This window comes from Arabidopsis lyrata, assembly GCF_000004255.2.
Source record: "Arabidopsis lyrata subsp. lyrata unplaced genomic scaffold ARALYscaffold_1, whole genome shotgun sequence".
Taxonomy (NCBI): domain Eukaryota; kingdom Viridiplantae; phylum Streptophyta; class Magnoliopsida; order Brassicales; family Brassicaceae; genus Arabidopsis; species Arabidopsis lyrata.
Window position 1 is genome coordinate 8,060,498 of NW_003302555.1, and position 21,735 is coordinate 8,082,232.

Here is a 21,735-nt window from a genome sequence, read left to right on the forward strand (position 1 = left end):
CACTTGTAAATACCTTATAAAAAACACTTTAAAATACCTTGTAAATTTTTCCCGCCAAAAATTTTCCCGCCAAAAAAATTTCGCAAAAAAAATTGCGGAATCACTTTTCCCGCAAAAAATTTTTTTTGGCGGGAAAATTTTTTGGCGGGAAAAATTTTTACGGGAAAATTTTACAAGGTTTTTTAAAGGTTTTTACAAGTGTTTTGGCGGGAAAATTGCGGGATCACTTTTCCCGCCAAAAAATATTTTGTATTTTGTGGACCTAATTTTGTTTCAAATAAGGGTAAAATAGTCATTAAAAATTAAAAGAGGGCAAACTTAAAAATGGACTCTCAAAGGGGGCATTTTTGAAAAGGGGTATTGAAAAAGGGGCATTTTTAACAATTTCTCTTAATAATATTATAAATAACTAAATATGTGTTTATTTTTACTTTTATAATAATTTGAATAAATGTAAAATATATTTAATTATTTCTAAAACTCTAACTCTAGAAAACTTAGGGTTCTCTTTCTAACTTATAAAGAGTAAAACTCAAAAAGACTTTCATATTTCATTCTTGATGACATTGCGTGAAGGAATCATGGAAGATTGGTATGTTACGTTGTTGGATTTCATTTTCCTTTTCTTCTAATTACCATGGTTGGGTTTTTTTAGGTTTTTCTTTTCATGGTTAATTTGAATTATTCTATTTAAACTTACAACTTGAACTTGATATTTAATTACTTTATCAATTTCAATGTTCAAACTTCAAAGACAATGAAATTTTTTGTTTTGTTACATTAATTGATTTTTTGAACCAAACTCAAACCGAACCCAAGTAAAACCGAACCGAACCAAACCGAACCAAACATAAACTGACCCAAACACAAACCGAACCAAACTAACTTCGGTTGAGTTTGGTTAGAGTTTTACGAAACCCAAATAAACCGAACCGAACCGAACCCAAACCGAACCCGAAGTTAAACCGAAATGCCCACCCCTAGTTTTATGTAATTAGTTAAAGTGACATGTTCGATACCAAAACCTATCATCTACTCATCTAGTCTATTAGTCGCTTACACCATGCATAATGGCATAATGCTACAACCGTTTCATAATAACGCTATATGCAAAGTCAACTAAACATTAAAACATCTTAAAGAGAGATGCACACGATGTTGAGAAAAAAAAAAAAAAAGTAATAATTTTAGATGAGAAAAAGTGAAAAAAATGATGAGGATGATATTATATGCATGTTAGAGTTCATATTATAGAAGAAAAATATTTTAGGCTAGACTACTCTTTACTCTAACCTATGAGGATGATAAATTTTTTTGTCTTGTTAGCCAAAACTTTCCTTATATTCTTTTATAGAGTAACACAAACTAACATTATATTATTTATATGATTCTAATTCCTTATTTTTATTTACTCTATATTATTCTAGTTTATTACTAATCACATTCTTATAATTTTTGGTTACTAAAGATAAAATTAAAAAGTTAGGTGGATATGTATATTTAATTAGTTAAAATAATATGTTTTTTTACTCAAATCTATCATTTTTTGCTTCATTTACATCATACATAACGTTACAGTTATTTACATGATGCATGACGTTACAGTTGTTTACATCATGCATGACGCTATACATAAAGCCGACCAAACATTAAAAATAAATGATGGAAAAACGCACATAATTTTTTGAGTGAATTTGTGCAGAGACAAAAACAGGATATGAAATTAGGTAATCGATATTAGTGGATTTTGTCAGGAACAAGAAGAAAATAAAAAAGATAACTGGATATGAAGTTTGACTTAATAACAAAAAAACCAGGCTTGATTTTAAAGTATGCGCATGGTGGAGAAGTTTATGCCTTTTAAAGCATATGAAAGAACAACCTAACGTTTAATAAATGCTCCCAGTTGAACTGACATAATTGATAAATATTCACCAGTTAACAAAAAGAATGAGGTGGTGGTTTATTAAATACAAATGACTTTATTTGAACTTTATCAAATTTGAATTTGTAACAAAAGTAGTTTTAGACGAGAATCGAAAAATGTAAACAACTAACATAGTTGTTTGGACAGCCAATAACTAGTTCTTCGAATTTTTAAACAACTAACATAGTTGCATGAAAACCCAATGAATATTTTACACGATTTTGACATTTGTATATATATATATAAACACATACATAAAGCGTTAGAAATAATTAAAATGTTTAATAATTTGGTTTATGTGTACATATAAATACATTTATATAGAGCTTTATTAACATTTGTATACATGTAAACATGTATATGGAACGTTATTAAATTTTGTATACATGTAAACACGTATATAGAGCTTTATTTTGTATATATGTAAACATAAATATAGAGCGTTATTAACTTTTATATACGTGTATGCATGCTACAATATGTATATTACAATCATCGTATCTTAATAAGTGGAAATCTACGAGAAATAGTGGATGTCTAAAAATGAATCTAACAAAAACAAGTAGAGATACAAGTGGATCGGAAAAGGAGTATCAGAAAATTTAGAAAAAAAGCTTCAGAAATCAAAAGATGAAGATTGAGTGAAAAGACGAGACAATGATAGATTATAACGCATGGACAACCGAAATTGATTCAAAAAAATTAAGATTTAAAAATGGTTCAAGATATTAACAAGCATATGCGGTCTTATCTTCCACCGGTTTACTAAAATGGACAGGAAATCTCAGCGGAACACTAGACGCAACGGCGGTGTTTATCTATTTCTCCGAATCAGATACGAACAGAAGAAATCTAGATGGGAAGAAGATGAAACTTAGCGTTTACAGAGATGTAGAAGAAGAGAGATAAAGTTAACCCAAGCGTCAAATGCAATAGATAGGGTTTATTGTTTGGACAGATTTTCTCTAGCGCGTGGGGTTAAAGTTGGCAAAAAAATGGACTAAAATTATCGTTGTCTTGGGCTTTGAAAACATAATACCAAAAATTTAATTTCAACTGGATCAGTTGTCTCTCACCCAATTATCTCTAATTTTTTAAATAAAGGCAAATAATAATTCATAGTAAGAAAAAGATAATTGATGACCACCCATCAAACGAAACCACTATACTGTAATTTGTATTATAACTAGATCATGATCCGTGCTATACAGCACGGAATTTAATATTTTTATGAATTAAATTGTATATTTTATTCGAAAAATGGGAAATAATATAGTATAATAGTATAATATAAAAGGGAATATATCATAATATTTTATTTTTATTACTATTTGGATATAATGTTATATATTTCATTTGACGATGGTTGTATATTTTGTTTGTAAAATTAAATAATAGTATTTGATAAATTTTAAATCTATATTCTATATCATATTGGGTTATTTTATTGTAGGAATTAAATGTTGTTTAATCTTAACTTGGTTGAAAAACATGACTTGGTAATAAAAAAGGAGAGAATATTATATTGTATATCAAATATATTTAGTTGCATTAGATTTGTATTTTTTTTTATATGAGATTAACAAATTATTTGGTTCAATTAGGTATTCATAATTGCATTGTGCCATTGAGAGAAAAAAAAAATAGTTGTATTGGGTCTAAGTTTTTACGTGAACTTTATTGGATTTTGTTTGGCCCAGTATCATGTTGTTTAAAAAAAATAAAAAGAATATTTGATAAAAATTTTATTTCTTCTTCCTTGATTACGGAATAAATCTACAAATTAACGACTGCAAGATGCAAGATAAAACGCAAATATCAATTAAAAATAATTTTTGTTAGCAAATTTTTCAAATATATTTTGTTAGCAAGTTTTAATATATCTGAAAATAAAAATCTAAGCTTACAAATCTTATCATTTTTTCGTTGTAATTTTATAGTTTTCAATCTTGAAATCTGGTTGAAGCATATATCAAAGTAGCAGCAATGGAAAATTAAAAGTACTGTCCTTGAACTTTAAAAATCACATCCTAATCAAATGTGAATTTTACTTTTCCATCATCAAATATAATATGCACCTGCATAATGTAGAAAAAAATTTATATTAGAAAAGGATATTAACATCAATGTATATGAAATTATATATAATATGATAATAAGAAAGCTAAACTGAAACAAATAAATTTGATTGAGCAAAATTAGAAAGAAAAAAAGATCATATAAAACTGGGAAGAAAAAAATAGATGTCTTGTTCATAGAAATTGATGATCTTATATAATAAAGAGGAGATGTCGATTTAGAGTTAAGAAATTGAAATCTTCTAGTGAAATATTTTTTTAGCTTGAAGAGCAATCTTAATAAATTGAATGATAATCTTTTGATTAAATCTTTTAATATTTACATATTCAAACTAAAATAATTAACTAAAGATAGAATATATTTTTTTTAACAAAAAAGCCTTATTTAAGGAAATAAAAGATTTGAATATGATCTCGACTTATAGAATACTCAGCATTAAATATATTTAGAAACTTTGTATTTATTATGAAAATCTAGAATTTACAAGTCAAAAAAATTCTTTATATCATCACAACTAAAGCCAGTAAATGGAGGTTTTAATTTGTTAACTTGTCAGTTGTCACCAATATTTGTTACCTTTTTGTTTTTTCTACTAATAATACTAGGTTATGAACCCCGCGATATCGCGGGGAATTCATTTTCAACAAATATATTTTATTACGTTTATGTATTAAATTATTATTATAATATATTCAAATAATTGAATTATTATATAAAATTAACTATGTCTTAAAGTTATATCGTAAATATTTTCTAAAGATATTAAAATAAAATTTATGAATAAAAATGTAAAAAAAACAATTATGATTAAAAAACACTTTTGAAACATTTTTTGTGAATATAAAATTATTTATAAGTGACAAAATAACTAACGAAGAGTTATAATATATATAGAGAGGAAAAATTCTAGCGGGTCAAAACCAAAAAGATATAAAAACACAACCAGAAAAATAACCGTCAACACAAAGAGTAACCGTCAATATTTTAACGAAGACTTGCGATAAAAAGACATAACCGAGAAAAAATAACCGTCGATATTTTAACGGAAAGTTGCGATAAAAAACACAATCGAGAAAAAATAACCGTCAATATTTTAACGAAAAATTACGATAAAAAGACACAACAAAAAAAGTAAATGTCAACATTTTTACGAAAAGTTATGATAAAAAGACACATCAGAAAAAATAACTGTCAACGAAAAATATAACCGTAAATATTTTAAAGAAGAGTTGCGATAAAAAGACACAACCAAAAAAAAAATAACAGTCAATATTTAAACGAAAAATTGCGATAAAAAGACACAAACGGAAAAAAATAACCGTCAATATTTTAATGAAGAGTTGCGATAAAAAGACACAACCGAGAAAAATAACCGTCAATATTTTAACGGAAAGTTGCGATAGAAAGACACAACCGAGAAAAAGAAACCGTCGATATTTTAACGGAAAGATACGATAAAAAGACAAAAACAAAAAAAGAAACCGTCAATATTTTAACTGAAAGTTACGATAAAAAGACACAACCGAAAAAATAACCATAAATGAAAAATTGTAACCGTAAATATTTTAACAAAGAGCTAGGACAAAAAGATACAACCGAGAAAAAATAACCGTTAATATTTTAACGAAAAGTTGTGATAAAAAGACACAAACGAGAAAAGTAATGTTAATATTTTAACGGAAAGTTGCGATGGAAAGATTACAAAAAATGACCGTCAATATATATTTTAACGGAAAGTTACAATAAAAAGACACAACCGAAAAAGTAACTGTCAACGAAAAAAGTAACCGTCAATATTTTAACGAAGAGTTGCGATAAAAAGATACAACCGAGAAAAAATAACTGTCAATATTTTAGCAAAAATTGCGATAAAAGACACAACCGAGAAAAAAATAACCGTCAATATTTTAACAGAAAAAAAAATACAATCGAGAAAAAAATATCGTCAATATTTTAAAAAAAGTTATGATAAAAAACATAAACAAAAAAAGTAACCGTCAATATTTTAACGGAAAGTTGCGAGAAAAAAACACAACAAAAAAATAACCGTCAACGAAAAAAGTAACCGTTAATATTTTAACGAAAAGTTGCGAGAAAAAGATACAACCGAAAAATAACCGTCAACTAAAAAATTAACCGTCAATATTTTAACGAAGAGTTGCGATAAAAAGACACAAACGAGAAAAAATAACCGTCAACATTTTAACGGAAAGTTGCGATAAAAAGACACAACCGAGAAAAAATAACCATCAATATTTTAACGGAAAGCTGCGATAAAAAGACATAAACGAATAAAGTAACAACCAATATTTTAACGGAAAGTTGCAATAAAAGACACAACCGAAAAAAACCCGTCAATATTTTAATGAAGAGTTGCGATAAAAAACACAAAAAACCGTCAATATTTTAATGAAAAGTTGCGATAAAAAACACACCCGAAAAAATAACCGTTAATATGTTAACGGAAAGTTACGATAAAGAGACACAACCGTTCAAAAGTGCAAAATGCATTTATTGAGGTTGTTATTTTGGTTAATAAAACCAATTTGATATGTAGTCTAATGGTTGATGTAAAATAACTTCGTAGTATTACTAACTATACAAAAAATGTAATGAAATTATATAGTGGAAAGACGTAACTTTAAATGAATAAATGCAACTATAAAGATATAACTGTAAACTGAAAAGATACGACTGTAATTGAACAAATATAACCGTAAATAATTCAACGAAAATTCAAAGAGAAAATTCAATAAAAAGATATAACCGTAAAAAAATAACTGATTTAAACGATAAGTTGCGATAAAAAGACGCAACTGTTCAGATGTGCAAATGGTATTTATTAGATTGCTATTATATATAGATTTACAGAAAAAAAAAAAGGTGGACCCACATTGTTTCTTCCCCAAAACAAACCCTTCCCTCTCCGTTTTCCCACCCTCCTCCTCTCCTTTCTCTCAACCTCTCCGCCTCGGATTCCGTCCTATCTCTCTCCACCGCCTCAGATTCTCTCTCTCTCTCTCTCAGTGTTTTCATTTATCAATTTCACTCTCCTTGTCGTGGCTTTGTTTTAACCGGAACTTTGTTCCGGCAGCTACCCAAGACCTCACTCCTCGACGATTTGGTTTCCTCAACGCCGGGGGAAAAAAATTCATCAAAGAGTGCTAGGTCGAAGTGACACTGGTGTTGTAATCGCATACCGAGAAGAAGCCCTAAGTCCTAAGAGTAGCGTCAATTTCTCTGCTCTTATCTTCTTCTGCTCTATCTACATCGCGCACATTGTACAAAGGAAAGTAACAGTCGCTTTGCATGAGCCTAATTTTCAGGTAAACTTAAAATCCTCTCTCTCTCTCTCTCTCTCTCTCTCTCAGCCTTTGTGATTTGTTATTCCCCTAATTTGTATTTTCTAGGTCGTTTGAGCTGAGTTTCGTTACTGGGATTGTTCTTGTAAGTTTACATAGTGAGGAATTTCTTAGGGCACTTAATCACAAGAGATACGAATTCTGGAATTTGTGATCTGTGATCTCTCTGAAATTCGTTTCTTATTTTGCTTCCTTCCAGATAAACAAAGATGAGTTTCAACACAAGTATTAACGTTTCGCATGATGCTGTGGATGTTAAACCCGAGCGTGGCACTATGCTTCAGAGCTTCTCACCCAGAAGCCATGGTTCCAAAGGATATTCTCTACCTCAAGATTCAGAAGAGAATAGAGGATCAGTCGCTCAAAGTGCTGGGCAGAGTAGCACTAGTGTGGTTGATCAGGTCCGGTCGCCAGCTGATGATGCCGGTGTCACTTCTTCATCCACCATATGTCCAGCTCCTGTTTGTAGGCAATTCTGGAAAGCTGGAAACTATAATGATGAATTGAGTTCAAAGTCTCAGCAGCCAAGTATGCAATATTTCTAATCATCAGTTTTCATCTACTTTGTCTTACTCTTTGCTTGGATGAGTTGGTTTATCTTTTTGGAGGTTATACTGTTTTTAGTAATACCCGCTAGAATACATCGTTTTCTTTGCCTTTTTTTTTATGGTTATTGACTTTTGTTTTGCAGATGGAAAAAATTATCTTCATGTGCACCCTATGTTCCTTCACTCCAATGCTACTTCACATAAATGGGCATTTGGGGGTATGCTTAAATAATTTTCCTTCTTTTGTATGTGGCTAAGCAAACATTATTCAAGCGTTTTAACAAGACTTATTTGGTTCTCTCTACCTGCAGCTGTTGCTGAACTGCTTGACAATGCTGTTGATGAGGTGCGTCCTTTTCTTTTGATGTGCTTAATGTTATAATCTGACTACTTGCTTGTTCATTACTACATATGATTTGAATAAGACTCTTTAGAACCTTTGTTTCTACACATCATCATGTCTTGGCCTAACCAAAAATGTTTTGAGTCTGACAATTCTTGAATACTCGTATAAAAATATTCTTGATAGAAAACTTCTTCCTTCCAGAACCCAAGCGCTTCACTTTCTGACACCATTCTGTCATTTGTTTTGATAAGGTGGAAGTTTGCCCTAAATATTTGTAGATAATCTTAAAGGTTCTGGATGGTGATTTATTAATATGTTTTGTGCTCTGTATCTTCATCACCCTATAGATCCAAAATGGGGCCACTTTTGTCATTGTAGATAAAACCACAAATCCAAGGGATGGTACAACAGCACTGCTAATTCAAGGTATTTTTGCATGCCTTTTCTTGGATTAAATTCTGTCCCAATTTACAAGGGGGAGTATGCAAAAGAAAGAATTTATAATCATCTATGCATAAAACTTTCAGATGATGGTGGTGGGATGGATCCTCAGGCAATGCGGCATTGCATGGGTTTTGGATTCTCAGATAAAAAGTCGGATTCAGCCATTGGAAGATGTATGAATCTTTCTCTGCATTCTCTAAACTCTTTATCTTTAGTTATGATTCTGCAACACATATCTGTAATTATCCTTCTGCATCACATATCATTAGTTATGATTTGAAGCTCAGTTCTTTAATTATGATTCTACATTTCATCCTTGGTTATAATTCTTTAGATGGAAATGGTTTCAAGACCAGCACAATGAGACTTGGGGCAGATGTCATCGTTTTCAGCCGCCATTCGAAGAACCAGTGAGTGGTCATTGTTGGTTATCCTATGCGCTAATGTTCTAACAGTTTTCCATCCAATTATTTGCTATCTAAACAAGAGAATGTGCTAATTGTTTTCTTTTCCATCTGGCTAGAACATTGACACAAAGTATCGGGCTTCTTTCTTATACATACCTGACACGTACTGGCCATGATAGAATAGTTGTTCCCATAGTGAGTCTCCCTCTCTCACACATATAAATGTACCTTGTTTTTCTGTAATCTAACCGTGTTGTCTGATGAACTATCAGTTGGATTACGAGTTTAAGGCATCAGCTGGCGAGTTCAAGCCATTGCAAGACCGAGATCATTTTATATCCAGTCTCTCCATTCTACTAGAATGGTCTCCATTTTCAACAGAGGCAGAACTTTTGCAGCAGGCAAGGCCAATTTCCTTTTTAAAATTTTTCCCCATGCAACCCATGTTGTCTACAATCTGTATATTTACTGGTTACTTGGTTTGAAATTTGGGGTCTTTCATGAGTGTGATATTCCCTGTCATGGTACTATTTATAAAAGATTTTGATGAGCTTTAAGTTCTGTATATAATAATTTGATCATAACCGTGAAGCCATCGATGATGGTTCTCCATTTCCATAATTCCATATTTCTTGGATGTTGTCGTCTAAGGTAGTATCCTTCAAGATATGGATGAATGAATGCTCAGATAAGACTAGAGAAATTCAATGGAGACTTAGTGTGCTCTTAAATTAGGCTTCTTCATGTTGGTCTGTTCTCTATTTGTGATTGCGCCATTTAATAAAGTTTTTTTCCTGTTATCTGATATGTTATCAAGTTACTCTCTTCAGTGACCTTTTACTCTCTTTTTTCCTTGTATCAGTTTGACGATGTTGGACCACATGGGACAAAGGTTATCATCTATAATATGTGGCTCAACAGTGATGCTAAATTGGAATTAGACTTTGATTCGGTTGCAGAGGTGGATATTCTTGATCTTTCTTATTTCTGATCTTCTCTTTGTTCCGAAGTATTATCATTTAATTGAGATCTTGTTTCGTTCCTTGTTTTTTGTGTAGGATATTCTCATTGAAGGAAGCATAAAAAAAACTGGATCTAAGATTGTAAATGATCATATTGCAAGCCGGTTTTCTTACTCTCTTCGTGTAAGCTTCTTTTCTTTTGGTCAATAATGTTTAGGGAACTGTTTATGCTTATATTCATGTGCAAGTGGTTATGGTAATATCGGATCATACATGTATGTGTGAATTTACTCATGAATACTCATGGGAAATACTTAATACACATAGAAAAAGATAAAATGCTGCAGACAGCTGTATACTCTGAAAAAAAAACACTTGTGCAACTGTGTTTATATTAATAATAGTAAGTAGTAACTGGCATGCAACTGAAATCTTTCCGCTGCCTTTGTGCAGGTTTACCTATCCATATTATACTTGCGAATTCCTGAGACTTTCAAGATAATTTTGCGTGGTAAGGTTGTCGAACATCATAACGTTGCTGATGATCTCATGCATCCGCAGTACATCTTGTATAAGCCTCAGGCTACTGGATCTGAAGAGGTGCGTAAAATATCTAGAGGCTTTTGTTTTTCTTCTGTTAAAACTTCTTAGTGTTTTCTATTTATTATGATTTATATCTCGGCGTACATTGAGCAGGCTGTAGTTGTAACGACGATTGGATTTCTGAAGGAAGCTCCCAAAGTAAATCTTCATGGTTTCTGCGTTTATCACAAAAACCGCCTTATTATGGTGAGTTTTGATATGTTAAATATGTTAGTTCACATTCAGTAGAAGAAAGGATTCTCATAGATTGGGATATTAGTTAAAATTTTGTTGCTGGACGACCTCTACATGAACCTGGCATGCAGATTTAATGGTGTTTTATTTAATAATAATCTTCTTAACATATTAAAACTCCAAAATTGCCTCAGAAGTTTTCTTACCCCAGTTAAAGACTACACAACTCAGTATCTTGTCAAGTTTCTATCAGATAATCTTGTATGTTACTGTGACCTTGTCTGATTTGTTTTGCTCTTTTCAGCCATTTTGGCAGGTCATAAGCTATTCAAGCAGTCGAGGAAGAGGGGTTGTTGGTAAGAAACTGCAAAATGGATCATTCTATAAAACAATACATTGACACTGATTTGGTTGTTTTAAGCACAGTTCTTTGATGGGTGAATTTATCTTAAGTTGTATGCTGTTTGCAGGTGTTCTAGAAGCTAATTTTGTTGAGCCAACCCATAACAAGCAGGATTTTGAGAAAACTGTTCTTCTTCAGAAGCTTGAAAACCGTTTGAAGGAAATGACAGTGGAGTATTGGTAATATCCTAAGCCTCATCTTTTTAGTTGCTGTTGTGTTGCTACTTTTATATATTCCTTCGCCAAAGTAGATAATACAGAGTTTTCCTAGTGTATGGTAGAAGACCATATAAGATATATTGTTCGCTTGCTGAGCATGAAGTTTTTCAACCCTTCAATTTGCCTCTAAAAGTTTCCCTATTATTACCTCTGGATTGGCTTGTATCAATTTCCAGCGTTTCTTACTGTTTCATATGATTGAAAAATATTTAATAGGAGCTGCCATTGTGTGTTGATTGGGTATCAAGTAAATAAGAAGCCTCGTCTTCAGATACCTCAGAATGTTCAACCTGCCGGTAGACAAGCATTAAGTCCTCTTCCAGGCTTCCAAGCAGTTTTTCCACAAGGAAATTCAACATCTCTCCCTAGATTTTCAGCTAAGCCAGGTAAATGTTACTAAAACTTGAACCGTGATGTAAGTGGGATCATAGTTGGTCTTTGACTAGAACAAAACTAGAGTTCCAATATTGGACTGCCCAGTCTGACCTGGATATGGTACAGGATTATGCCCACATTAAGAAACATGAAAATGATAGTGCTGCGAATGCCCTATATAGTGCATGCAACTTGCAGCTAGCTCATCTCCCTTATTTAAGAAAATAGAACAAAATAATCAATATCACTGAGAAACTGCACACTTCTTCCCAACTGATTACGAGTGCTTCTGCTATTATTGTGATGATGTATTGATGTGGAACGAAGAGTTAGTTTCACACAATCATTTTGTTGGAGTCGTTTTGTACTGTATATTTCCCTTTCCAGCATTTCCGAACTCTCTCTGATGCTGACTTGTGATGGTTTCATTATTATCGCAGTGCTGTTGGAAAAAAGGAAAGAACGTCCTGATTCTGTTGCAAGTGCAGCGTCAAAAAGAAAGGTTGGGAATGATGGCTTTACTGTCCCGGGGCAGAATCGGGTTGAACAGGTACCTCAAAATATGTTTCTTCTTTTAGATTTCCTGTTCAACATGTTTAGCCCCATGACCTAGATGCTGAATACAAATCTGAGGATATTGCTGACTAGAATTTCATCTGAGCACTGTTTGGGATAAATATGACAATTTTTATATGCGATAGCCCATGCACATGTTCCCACATAGCAAACATGATATTATCTTTAGTTTGTGACCTACCTATTCCGTTTCTCTAACTTCATTGGCTTTTGCACATGCTCTGAAGTTTATTCATGGATCTGCAAGTCAGTCACAAGATATTGAAACTGTCAAGTTGATGGAAAAAAACAAGAATCTCCGAGCAAAGTAAGATAAATTATGTAATATATATTGCCAATTTCTGCGTTTGTTTGTGATATCTGCCAGAGATTAATTATATTTCTTATACTCAGATGTTTGGACCACAAGGTGCGAAGTCAGAACCTTGAAGTCAAGGTATTTCCTTATGACAATCGCTTTTTTAGTACTTGTTTTCTTTCATTTGCTTCGGTGGTTTTGAATTAATCCCAACCTCATTTAAAGACATCAGATATAGGGAGCTAGTTTGGTATCTCTCCATGACTCTTGTCCTCTGTGTTTTTTTTTTTTTTTTTTTATGTAACTATCTATTAATTGATTAGTAAGTTGCTTATCGGCAATTTCCATCAATCACTTTAATAGAAATACTAGATAGATTGGCCTATATCTCTATAGGTTCCTCCATATACTGTTGAATAAGATTAAACAATGAGTTTAAGTCAAATGATTGCCGAAACGATCTTGATTTTGTAGTGATACAATTTGTTTTTTTTTGTCTTGCGCAGGCCATGAATCTTAGGAGTGAGCTCGAGAACGTTAAAAGTGAGTATGAAAGGTTAATGGTAGAGCTACAAGCTTTGGATTTGGTGAAAGGCGAGCACAGAAGAAATGTAAATACGTAGAAACTTTCTCTGCACTTTAAAAACCACTCTTTTTGGCTGGTCATATCCATCTTCTAGGTATGAAAACTAGAGGAGATCCTTAGTTTATCTCTACTAATGGGGCTGCCTAGGATAAAGACAAAACAAAATTTGAAAAAAAAAAACAGGATTCAAATGTTTATGAATCTTTTTGTCTAGAAGACTCGGCAAAGTTATGGAAAATATCTAAATTTCTAAAAAATTTAGTTTTACTCCTATAAACTATTTAAACTAATAACCATGACTTGTCGCTGTGTTACCATCCGAGAATAATACTAATCATCACCAATACAGTTTTGGTATTTAGTTTCCAGCGGTTACAATAGAGTGACAATAATCACTAATAAATACTACATTATTGTTTCTAAAATTGGATTGAAAATTTGTAATCCGACCATTGATTAATCATAACTCCACCTTAACTATTTCTACAACTGTCTTGTAATCACAGCAATTATTGTTTAATCATAATAACTGCACCTACGTATTCGGATCATAAAGTCTTTGATTTGTTTAGACCATAAGAGAAAATAATCTCTGCCAATTAAAACATAAAAAACCAAAAAAAATAGGGAGACTCACAAAAATGCCCCTTTTTTAATACCCCTTTTCAAAAATGCCCCTTTTGGCTGTCCATTTTTAAAAATACCCCTTTTTATGTACAAAATGACTAAATTACCCTTCTTTTAATAAAAGATATCACAAATATATAAGGAAATATAACAAAATTAGGTCCACAAAATACAAAATATTTTTTGGCGGGAAAAATGATCCCGCAATTTTTCCCGCCAAAACACTTGTAAAAACTTGTAAAACCTTTAAAATACCTTGTAAAATTTTCCCGTAAAACTTTTTCCCGCCAAAAAATTTTCCCGCCAAAAAATTTTTTTTGCGGGAAAAGTGATTCCGCAATTTTTTTGGCGTTAAATTTTTGGCGGGAAAATTTTTCCCGCCAAAAATTTACAAGGTATTTTAAAGGTTTTTTACAAGGTATTTATAAGGTTTTACAATGTATTTTAAAAGGTTTTACAACGTATTTACAAGGTATTTATAAGATATTATAAGATTTTACAAGCTATTTTATAAGGTTTTTACAAGTTATACGGTTTTACAAGTTTTTTATAAGGTTTTACAAGTTATAAATACCTTATAAAACCTTATAAGTACCTTGTAAAACCTTTTAAAATACATTGTAAAACCTTACAAAACACTTGTAAATACTCTGTAAAACCTTTAAAATACCTTGTAAATTTTTCCCGCCAAAAATTTTCCCGCCAAAAAAATTTCGCAAAAAAAATTGCGGAATCACTTTTCCGCAAAAAAATTTTTTTGGCGGGAAAATTTTTTGGCGGGAAAAATTTTTACGGGAAAATTTTACAAGGTTTTTTAAAGGTTTTTACAAGTGTTTTGGCGGGAAAATTGCGGGATCACTTTTCCCGCCAAAAAATATTTTGTATTTTGTGGACCTAATTTTGTTTCAAATAAGGGTAAAATGGTCATTAAAAATTAAAAGAGGGCAAACTTAAAAATGGACTCTCAAAGGGGACATTTTTGAAAAGGGGTATTGAAAAAGGGGCATTTTTAACAATTTCTCAAAAAAATAACAAAAATCCAGCCAAAAGTAAGTGTAAGTGATACGTCACAGCTGATGCCAACAACCACATTAAGCGCATGGAAAGCCCATGAGCCAACGGCTAGTCACGTGAGAGCGCACAAACATCCATGAGAGATTTTACCGTTGAACAACGTTAAAGGCTAGAATCAGATGCTTCAACCACATTTTACAATACCGTTGTATCACGTGGACACAACAGATTCGTTCACATGGATTTGTCGGCATGCTTAAGTGACTCTAAACCGTTGGATCTTGATCGGGCCAAAAAAAGGAAAAAGGGTATTTTGGTAATTAAAACAATTTAGATTAAATTTAGTGACAATCAATTTATGCGCTGGAAAATACTCGACTCTGATTGTCTGAAGAAAGAAACCGAATCGATTCAATTCAACGTCTCGTCCATCGATTTTCGTTTTCCCGAGAAAATTTAGGAAAGAAAAAGAGAGGGCAGAGACAACATTTTCTTCGCCGTCTGAGTGGGAAAGATGGCGGAGGATTTCGCTAGAGCGGTCGACGATGGGCTTAAACTCGCGAAACGGATTTATTTCGGCAAAGACCGAGCCGTTGCGGCGCCGAGACCACCAGCTCCGATGGAGAGATCTTCCACGACGCAGTCTTACCTTCCTACGGCACCTATGGTTTACGCTGTTATACCCGACCCGGGAATTGTGGATAACCCGGATTTGCCTAGCTACCAGCCTCACGTGCACGGCAGGTGCGACCCACCGGCTCTGATCCCTTTGCAGATGAATTCGATTGAGCTTGATGTTGATTGTTATCTCGACACGGCTCTTGTTACCGTCACCGGATCGTGGCGGGTTCATTGTGTTATGGGAAGCAAGAGATGTGATTGCCGAATTGCAATTCCCATGGGAGAACAGGTCTGTGGTTTTTTTTTCCCGGGAAAATTGAGATTTCTCTTATTGAAATTAGTTCACTATTTTAGGGTTTTCGTTTCTCAATCTGAAGATACGATGTGGAATTGGGGATTTGTGAATATCTATGATTCTATCATTTTCTATTATTGTGGATGATGCAATAAACCCTAGACTATTATTCATGAATTGCTGATTATCTTTGAATTCGGAGTTGTTCCAGTGATCTGTGAATTCTTTAATGAGTTTATACTAGCTAAAATGTTATTGTTTTCACAAATTTATTGAACATTGATCTTTTTGTCTCTGATGGGCTATCTCAAACTAATACTATATGGCTAACAGGGTTCAATTCTAGGTGTTGAGGTTGAGATTCCTAGAAAATCTTACACAACGCAGTTGATCACAGCCGAAGATGGAAACGAATTCGAGAAAACTGCACTACCTGAAACTGGAGGCTTCTTGAAACCAAACATATTCATTCTTACAATACCACAGGTGATTTGGAGTTAAATGTTCTTACTCTTGTATTTTTTTTTTTTTTTTTTTTATTCTTCATTCTCATTATATCTATCGTTTCTTTTCTTGTTTCCAGGTTGATGGAGGTACCAACCTCTCTATCAAGATGACTTGGTCTCAGAAGTTGACATATAACGAAGGGCAATTTTTTCTCGATATTCCTTTCAACTTTCCTGAGTATGTGACTCCTGCGGTAAAGAAAATCTCAAAGAGAGAAAAGATATACTTGAGTGTTAATGCTGGTACTGGAACTGAAGTTCTCTGCAAAGGATGCAGTCATCAACTAAAGGTTTGATTTTTTAGATTTTTCCGAACACAGCTCCATAATATTTCAGTTTTTTTTTTTTGCTCTATCCTGTAACTCTTATTCCTTTCATCTATTACAGGAGAAATTGCGAAGTGCAGGGAAGTTGAGGTTTGTATATGAAGCAGATGTTTTGAAGTGGTCAAACACGGACTTTAGTTTTTCTTATACGGTATAGGTTTTCACTGGTGCTCCAACTTCGCGTCTGCACTTGCGAAGTTTTGCATTGAATTTAGTCGTAAAGAGTGCTTATGCTTTTATTTTATTTTCCAACAAATCGTAGGCCTCCTCAAGTAATATAGTTGGTGGACTTTTCCTTCAATCTGCGCCTGTTCACGATGATGATCAGAGAGACGTATTTTCTTTCTATCTTTTTCCAGGAAAGCAGCAAAAAACTAAGGTTTGATTTTGAACTCTTCTTTTTCAGTGCAATAAAAATGCAAATTTTCTTAAGTTTCTTTTTGTCAACTCTAGGCATTTAAGCGAGAGGTGGTATTTGTTGTTGACATAAGTAAAAGCATGACTGGAAAACCTCTTGAGGATGTAAACAATGCGATATCCACAGCTCTATCTAAGCTTAGTCCTGGAGATTCCTTCAATATTATCACTTTCAGCGATGATACTTCTCTGTTTTCGACATCGATGGAGTCGGTCACTTCCGATGCTGTTGAAAGAGGCATTGAGTGGATGAATAAGAACTTTGTTGTCGCAGATGGTACAAACATGCTCCTTCCCCTAGAGAAGGTCTTTCCGCCACTCATTTGTAGCTTGGCATTTTTGGTTATTATATCCCCTCAGATTGTATCCTGACATTAATTCGGCCAACTTCGTTTAATACTTTCAGGCTGTGGAAATGCTTTCAAATACTCGTGGCTCTATTCCTATGATTTTCTTCGTAACAGATGGGTCTGTTGAAGATGAGAGACACATTTGTGATGTAATGAAGAAACATCTAGCTAGTGCTGGATCAGTGTGTCCACGGATACACACTTTTGGGTTAGGTAAACTTTTCTCCAAGGTTTTGATGTAAAGTAATCAGGATTAGCTTTTGTTTACCTTTTCGTTTTTGGACTCTTTGCAATATTTCAGGTATATTCTGTAATCACTACTTCCTGCAAATTCTTGCAAATCTATCCTGCGGCCAGCACGAATCAGTTTATAATACAGGTGAAAATTTGACTATGTTTTTGGTGAATTAAAGGAAAAAGTTGTTAACGTCTGTGCTACTGTAATATAGTTTCTTAAACAATTTTTTCTTTGATGTCCAGATCACATCGAGGAACGAATGGACAAACTGTTTACAAAGGCTTTATCTACCATCCTTGTTAATATAACAATTGAGCCCCTTCAGAGTCTAGATGAAGTTGAGGTGTGCCTCTATGCTAAGATTGTTTGCTTGAGTTTTCGGGAATTGTTTTTTCCTTCCGGTTCTGTGAATTTGATGCTAGAAACTGAAACTGTTACTTGTAACTACAATAATAGGTATACCCTTCGAATATTCCGGATCTGACATCTGCAAGTCCATTGATGATATATGGAAGATACCGAGGAAAGTTCCCCGAGAATGTGATAGCCAAAGGTCTGCTAGGAGATTTGAGCAGCTTTTCTACAGACTTGACTGTACGAAGTGCAAAAGATATGCCTCTTGATAAAGTAAGATATACTTCCTGCTCAGTGTCATTCCTATGAAGCTTCATTCGATAAAGACTTCTGGGTTTTACATAAATTATCTTTTTCCCTAAATTTTAATGTACAGGTATTTGCAAAGAATGTGATTGACTTGCTTACTGCTGAGGTATGGCTCTCTGAAGATAAACAGCTAAAAGAGAAGGTTTGTCTACAATCACTTCCCCCATTGTTTTCTTCAGGATTTTCTTCTTCATTTTGCTTTATCTTCTTCTTCTCAGATTGCCAAACTAAGCATCCAAACTGGCGTACCATCCGAGTATACTCGAATGATCCAATTAGAGAACACAGAAGAATTAAAACCCAGCGAAACTGGCGTAAAGAAAAAGGTACTCACTCATATCTAGAAGTTATGAACTAAAATCGACTAGTGATTATTTCTGTTCGAAGGACCAATTCAGACTCATTATAACTCATATATTCACCACATGTTTCAACAGACAACAAGCAATGGAGAGAAACAGAAGATGATATCAAGAACAATCCCGCTACAAAGCCTTGGGATAGGCTTTGGTGATAAAACAGCCACCAGAGAGAATGTTCCACCAGGATTTGGTGAGCAGAAAGCACCTGATGCTGCTGAGAAATTCGTCAAGGCTGCTTCGAGCTGTTGTGTCTCCTTGTGCAATAAATGTTGCTGCATGTGTTGTGTCCAATGCTGCTCTAAGCTCAATGATCAATGTGTCCTTGTATTCACACAGCTCTTCACAGCGATTGCTTGCATCGCCTGTTTTGAATGTTGCTCAACTGTTTGCTGTGCTGGAGACGATGGGTAGTTAGTTATATTATTTATAAAAAAAAACGGTTTTGAATTCGAGTGTAAAGCTTTAAAAGTTTCAAGTAAGTTTGTACATTTACATACACACTGCATGTAACTTCTGTACGGCCTGATCAAATATAAAAGCTGTGGTTTCTTTTGTATAGTTGCTTCAGGGAGAAAGTGTAAAAGAAGAGACATATCCATGTGTTTCCTTCACAATTTACTCGTTTTCGATCTCTTAAAACGGTCCATATATTATATAGAATGCGATTTTGGTGAACCGACATTCAACAAAGTCCACAAAGATGGGATCAAGTGCTAGGAAAATGGTGACTTGAAGTCGTAAGAAACTGATATCGAGGGTTTATAGGAACTTGAACCCAGTTTTCTAATTGCTGGCTTCTGGGACTTGTGTTTACTGTGTCTTTAAAAACATGGGACCACTTGATCATCTTTATCTCTAAAGCTATTTCAAGGAGTAAAAGATCATTGACAGAAAAAGAAAATTTCTTGGAGATCATTGACAGAAAAAGAAATTTTCTTGGATAAACACACATATACATGTGCTTTTATATGTCTCTGAAATATGAAGGTTTGTTTTCATATTTTTCTAAATTGAATTTATATTGTGTTTATCTCTCTTTGATCGTGTAAAAATCTTGATCTTGTTGTTCTACTCAGATTTTTAGTTGGGTTCAAAGAAAGCTTAGCGGAAAGAAGCATGAGCCTACTTCAGATTCTTGTGAGTAAATATTCTTATCATTACTAGTATGAACAGTCTTAGCATAGATCACTGAGCATATCTTCATATTTTTCATATGTGTTTATAGCTCAAGAATCATTAGGTCCTCCTTTGAGTAAAGAAGTCCAAGGTTTGCCTCAAGACGAAGAAACCTTCTTAGCCATTGGAACACTTGGAAACAATCTCTGCCCCAAGGAAGAAGAAGAAACAGATTCTAGCAAATTAGATCTAACTGCGGTTAATACAGATGTTACTATTGGGAAGAAGAAATCACTTTCTTTTCTTCTCAAGAAGATGTTTGTTTGCACAAGTGGCTTCAAAACTCCACCTCCTCTTCTTGATTTGTCTAGAGGAGATTCATTGCACAATACACGAATGGAAAAGGTACTTTTATCTAGGCATATATAAATGATTCAATCCCTACATCCTTTTATTTATTTATTTATTTTAATTATGAAAGATATATGTAAACTATAAACAATATTTCCATGTTATCTTGTGTGCAGATGCTTAGGACAATACTCAACAAGAAGATACATCCACAACGTTCAAATTCTATTGCAAAGAAGTACTTGGAGAATCATCATAAGATTGTAGATGAAGCTCGTTCAAGTGTTGACGCCAACAAATGGGTCAAGACTGATTCTGAATGTGAGATTTTCTAAATATATATTTGGGTTTTCATTTTCGGGTCACAAAAAATAAAAAAAGATTTATTTCATCATGCATATGGTGTAATTAACCAAGTGTATATCATGGCTGGCTTTATTGCAGTATATAGTTAGGTCAAAAGCATATAATAAACATCAGGACAGGTAAAAAATGCAGAAAGATGAAGAGTGTAAGAATTTAAAATAGATAAATAAATAAATAGAAAAATGTAAAACAAGAAAGAATGGGTATAGGGAAGCTTAATTAAAATTTCTTTGATGATTACAGATATTGTCTTGGAGATGTAGATATCAACCAATAAGCTAAATGGAGATTGATAGGCATGGTAATATAAGAAAATGTAAATAAAACCAAAGTTTTGTTATAAAATTGATTTTTAATGTAAAATATATAAAAAAAAGTAGCAAGTATATGAGACAAATAATAATAAAAAATCTCTATGTTTCAGGTCTCAAATGAGTAATGGACCTAATGGTGTAAGTTCAACTGTTGAAGATATGAAGAAAAACATTGGAGGAAGGGTCATGAAATATCTCTGATAATCACTGTTTACAGATGTATATTTACTTGTCAAAGTCCATTTTTCATTATAGATTTGTTTTTTTTTCAGATTTTAATGTGGTGAAGAAAATCTGTTTGCTCATGTAACTATAAATATTCATCTTATCAAATAATTTTATTTGTATTTATGCAGTTTAAAATAAATGATGAATAATGAATGACTGAGATTTCTTGTTTAATATACAACTATGAAACTAGGCCTGGGCAAATAAACCGAACCGAATGTACCGAACCGAAACCGAAGCAAAAGGAACCAAACCGAACTGAAAATTTAAAAATAATTGATTGGATACTAAATTTAATAACCGAAATAACCGTAACCGAATCGGTATCGAACCAAAATATTTTGGATAACCAACATACCCGAAATACAATTATATTTTCAAAATAATTAGTTATTTATAGACCAAATAATCAAAAATACTTGAAAAATATATAAAAATAGTAAAAATACTCGAGAATAACCAAAATATATCCAAAAATATCCGAAAATACTCAAAAAATAACTAAAATATCCGAAAATATCCTAAGCAAAATAACCGAATGGATACTAATTTTAAAACCGAAAAAACCGGAACCAAACCGAAATTTCAAAATATCTGAATGAATACTAAATTTTAGAACCGAATGGACTCAAC

General features: G+C 32.9%; 3 protein-coding genes across 7 annotated transcripts; all 3 read left to right on the plus strand.

The window, feature by feature from the left end:
• Positions 1-6,909: 6,909 nt before the first annotated feature.
• Positions 6,910-13,578, plus strand: LOC9326379 (protein MICRORCHIDIA 6). Of its 4 annotated transcripts, none has more exons than XM_021013756.1 (21): positions 6,915-7,332; positions 7,417-7,453; positions 7,568-7,896; positions 8,060-8,134; positions 8,228-8,262; positions 8,610-8,688; positions 8,790-8,879; positions 9,041-9,116; positions 9,230-9,308; positions 9,386-9,514; positions 9,976-10,074; positions 10,172-10,258; positions 10,529-10,675; positions 10,772-10,864; positions 11,157-11,208; positions 11,323-11,434; positions 11,690-11,859; positions 12,289-12,398; positions 12,652-12,731; positions 12,818-12,860; positions 13,229-13,578. In XM_021013756.1, exons 3-21 carry the CDS (start codon positions 7,578-7,580, stop codon positions 13,343-13,345), a joined length of 1,992 nt encoding a protein of 663 aa, XP_020869415.1. In that variant the 5' UTR covers positions 6,915-7,332; positions 7,417-7,453; positions 7,568-7,577; the 3' UTR covers positions 13,346-13,578. The 4 variants fall into 4 exon arrangements, with proteins under 4 accessions (XP_020869414.1, XP_020869415.1, XP_020869416.1 ...); XM_021013757.1 differs by having other exon boundaries at positions 6,915-7,295; XM_021013755.1 differs by lacking the exon at positions 7,417-7,453 and having other exon boundaries at positions 6,910-7,332.
• A 1,721-nt stretch (positions 13,579-15,299) lies between these two features.
• LOC9326380 lies at positions 15,300-19,285 on the plus strand. Its single transcript, XM_021013001.1, has 13 exons — positions 15,300-15,859; positions 16,199-16,351; positions 16,449-16,661; positions 16,759-16,848; positions 16,960-17,076; positions 17,151-17,420; positions 17,521-17,677; positions 17,766-17,843; positions 17,945-18,045; positions 18,159-18,329; positions 18,433-18,507; positions 18,584-18,691; positions 18,803-19,285. The coding sequence occupies exons 1-13, from the start codon at positions 15,464-15,466 to the stop codon at positions 19,136-19,138; spliced, it is 2,265 nt and encodes a 754-aa protein (XP_020868660.1). The 5' UTR covers positions 15,300-15,463; the 3' UTR covers positions 19,139-19,285.
• Positions 19,286-19,372: 87 nt separating this feature from the next.
• Positions 19,373-21,319, plus strand: LOC9326381. Of its 2 annotated transcripts, XM_021013003.1 has the most exons (6): positions 19,373-19,714; positions 19,804-19,864; positions 19,953-20,248; positions 20,371-20,515; positions 20,804-20,861; positions 20,985-21,319. In XM_021013003.1, exons 1-5 carry the CDS (start codon positions 19,709-19,711, stop codon positions 20,821-20,823), a joined length of 528 nt encoding a protein of 175 aa, XP_020868662.1. In that variant the 5' UTR covers positions 19,373-19,708; the 3' UTR covers positions 20,824-20,861; positions 20,985-21,319. The 2 variants fall into 2 exon arrangements, with proteins under 2 accessions (XP_020868662.1, XP_020868663.1); XM_021013004.1 differs by lacking the exon at positions 20,804-20,861 and having other exon boundaries at positions 20,985-21,222.
• Positions 21,320-21,735: the final 416 nt, after the last annotated feature.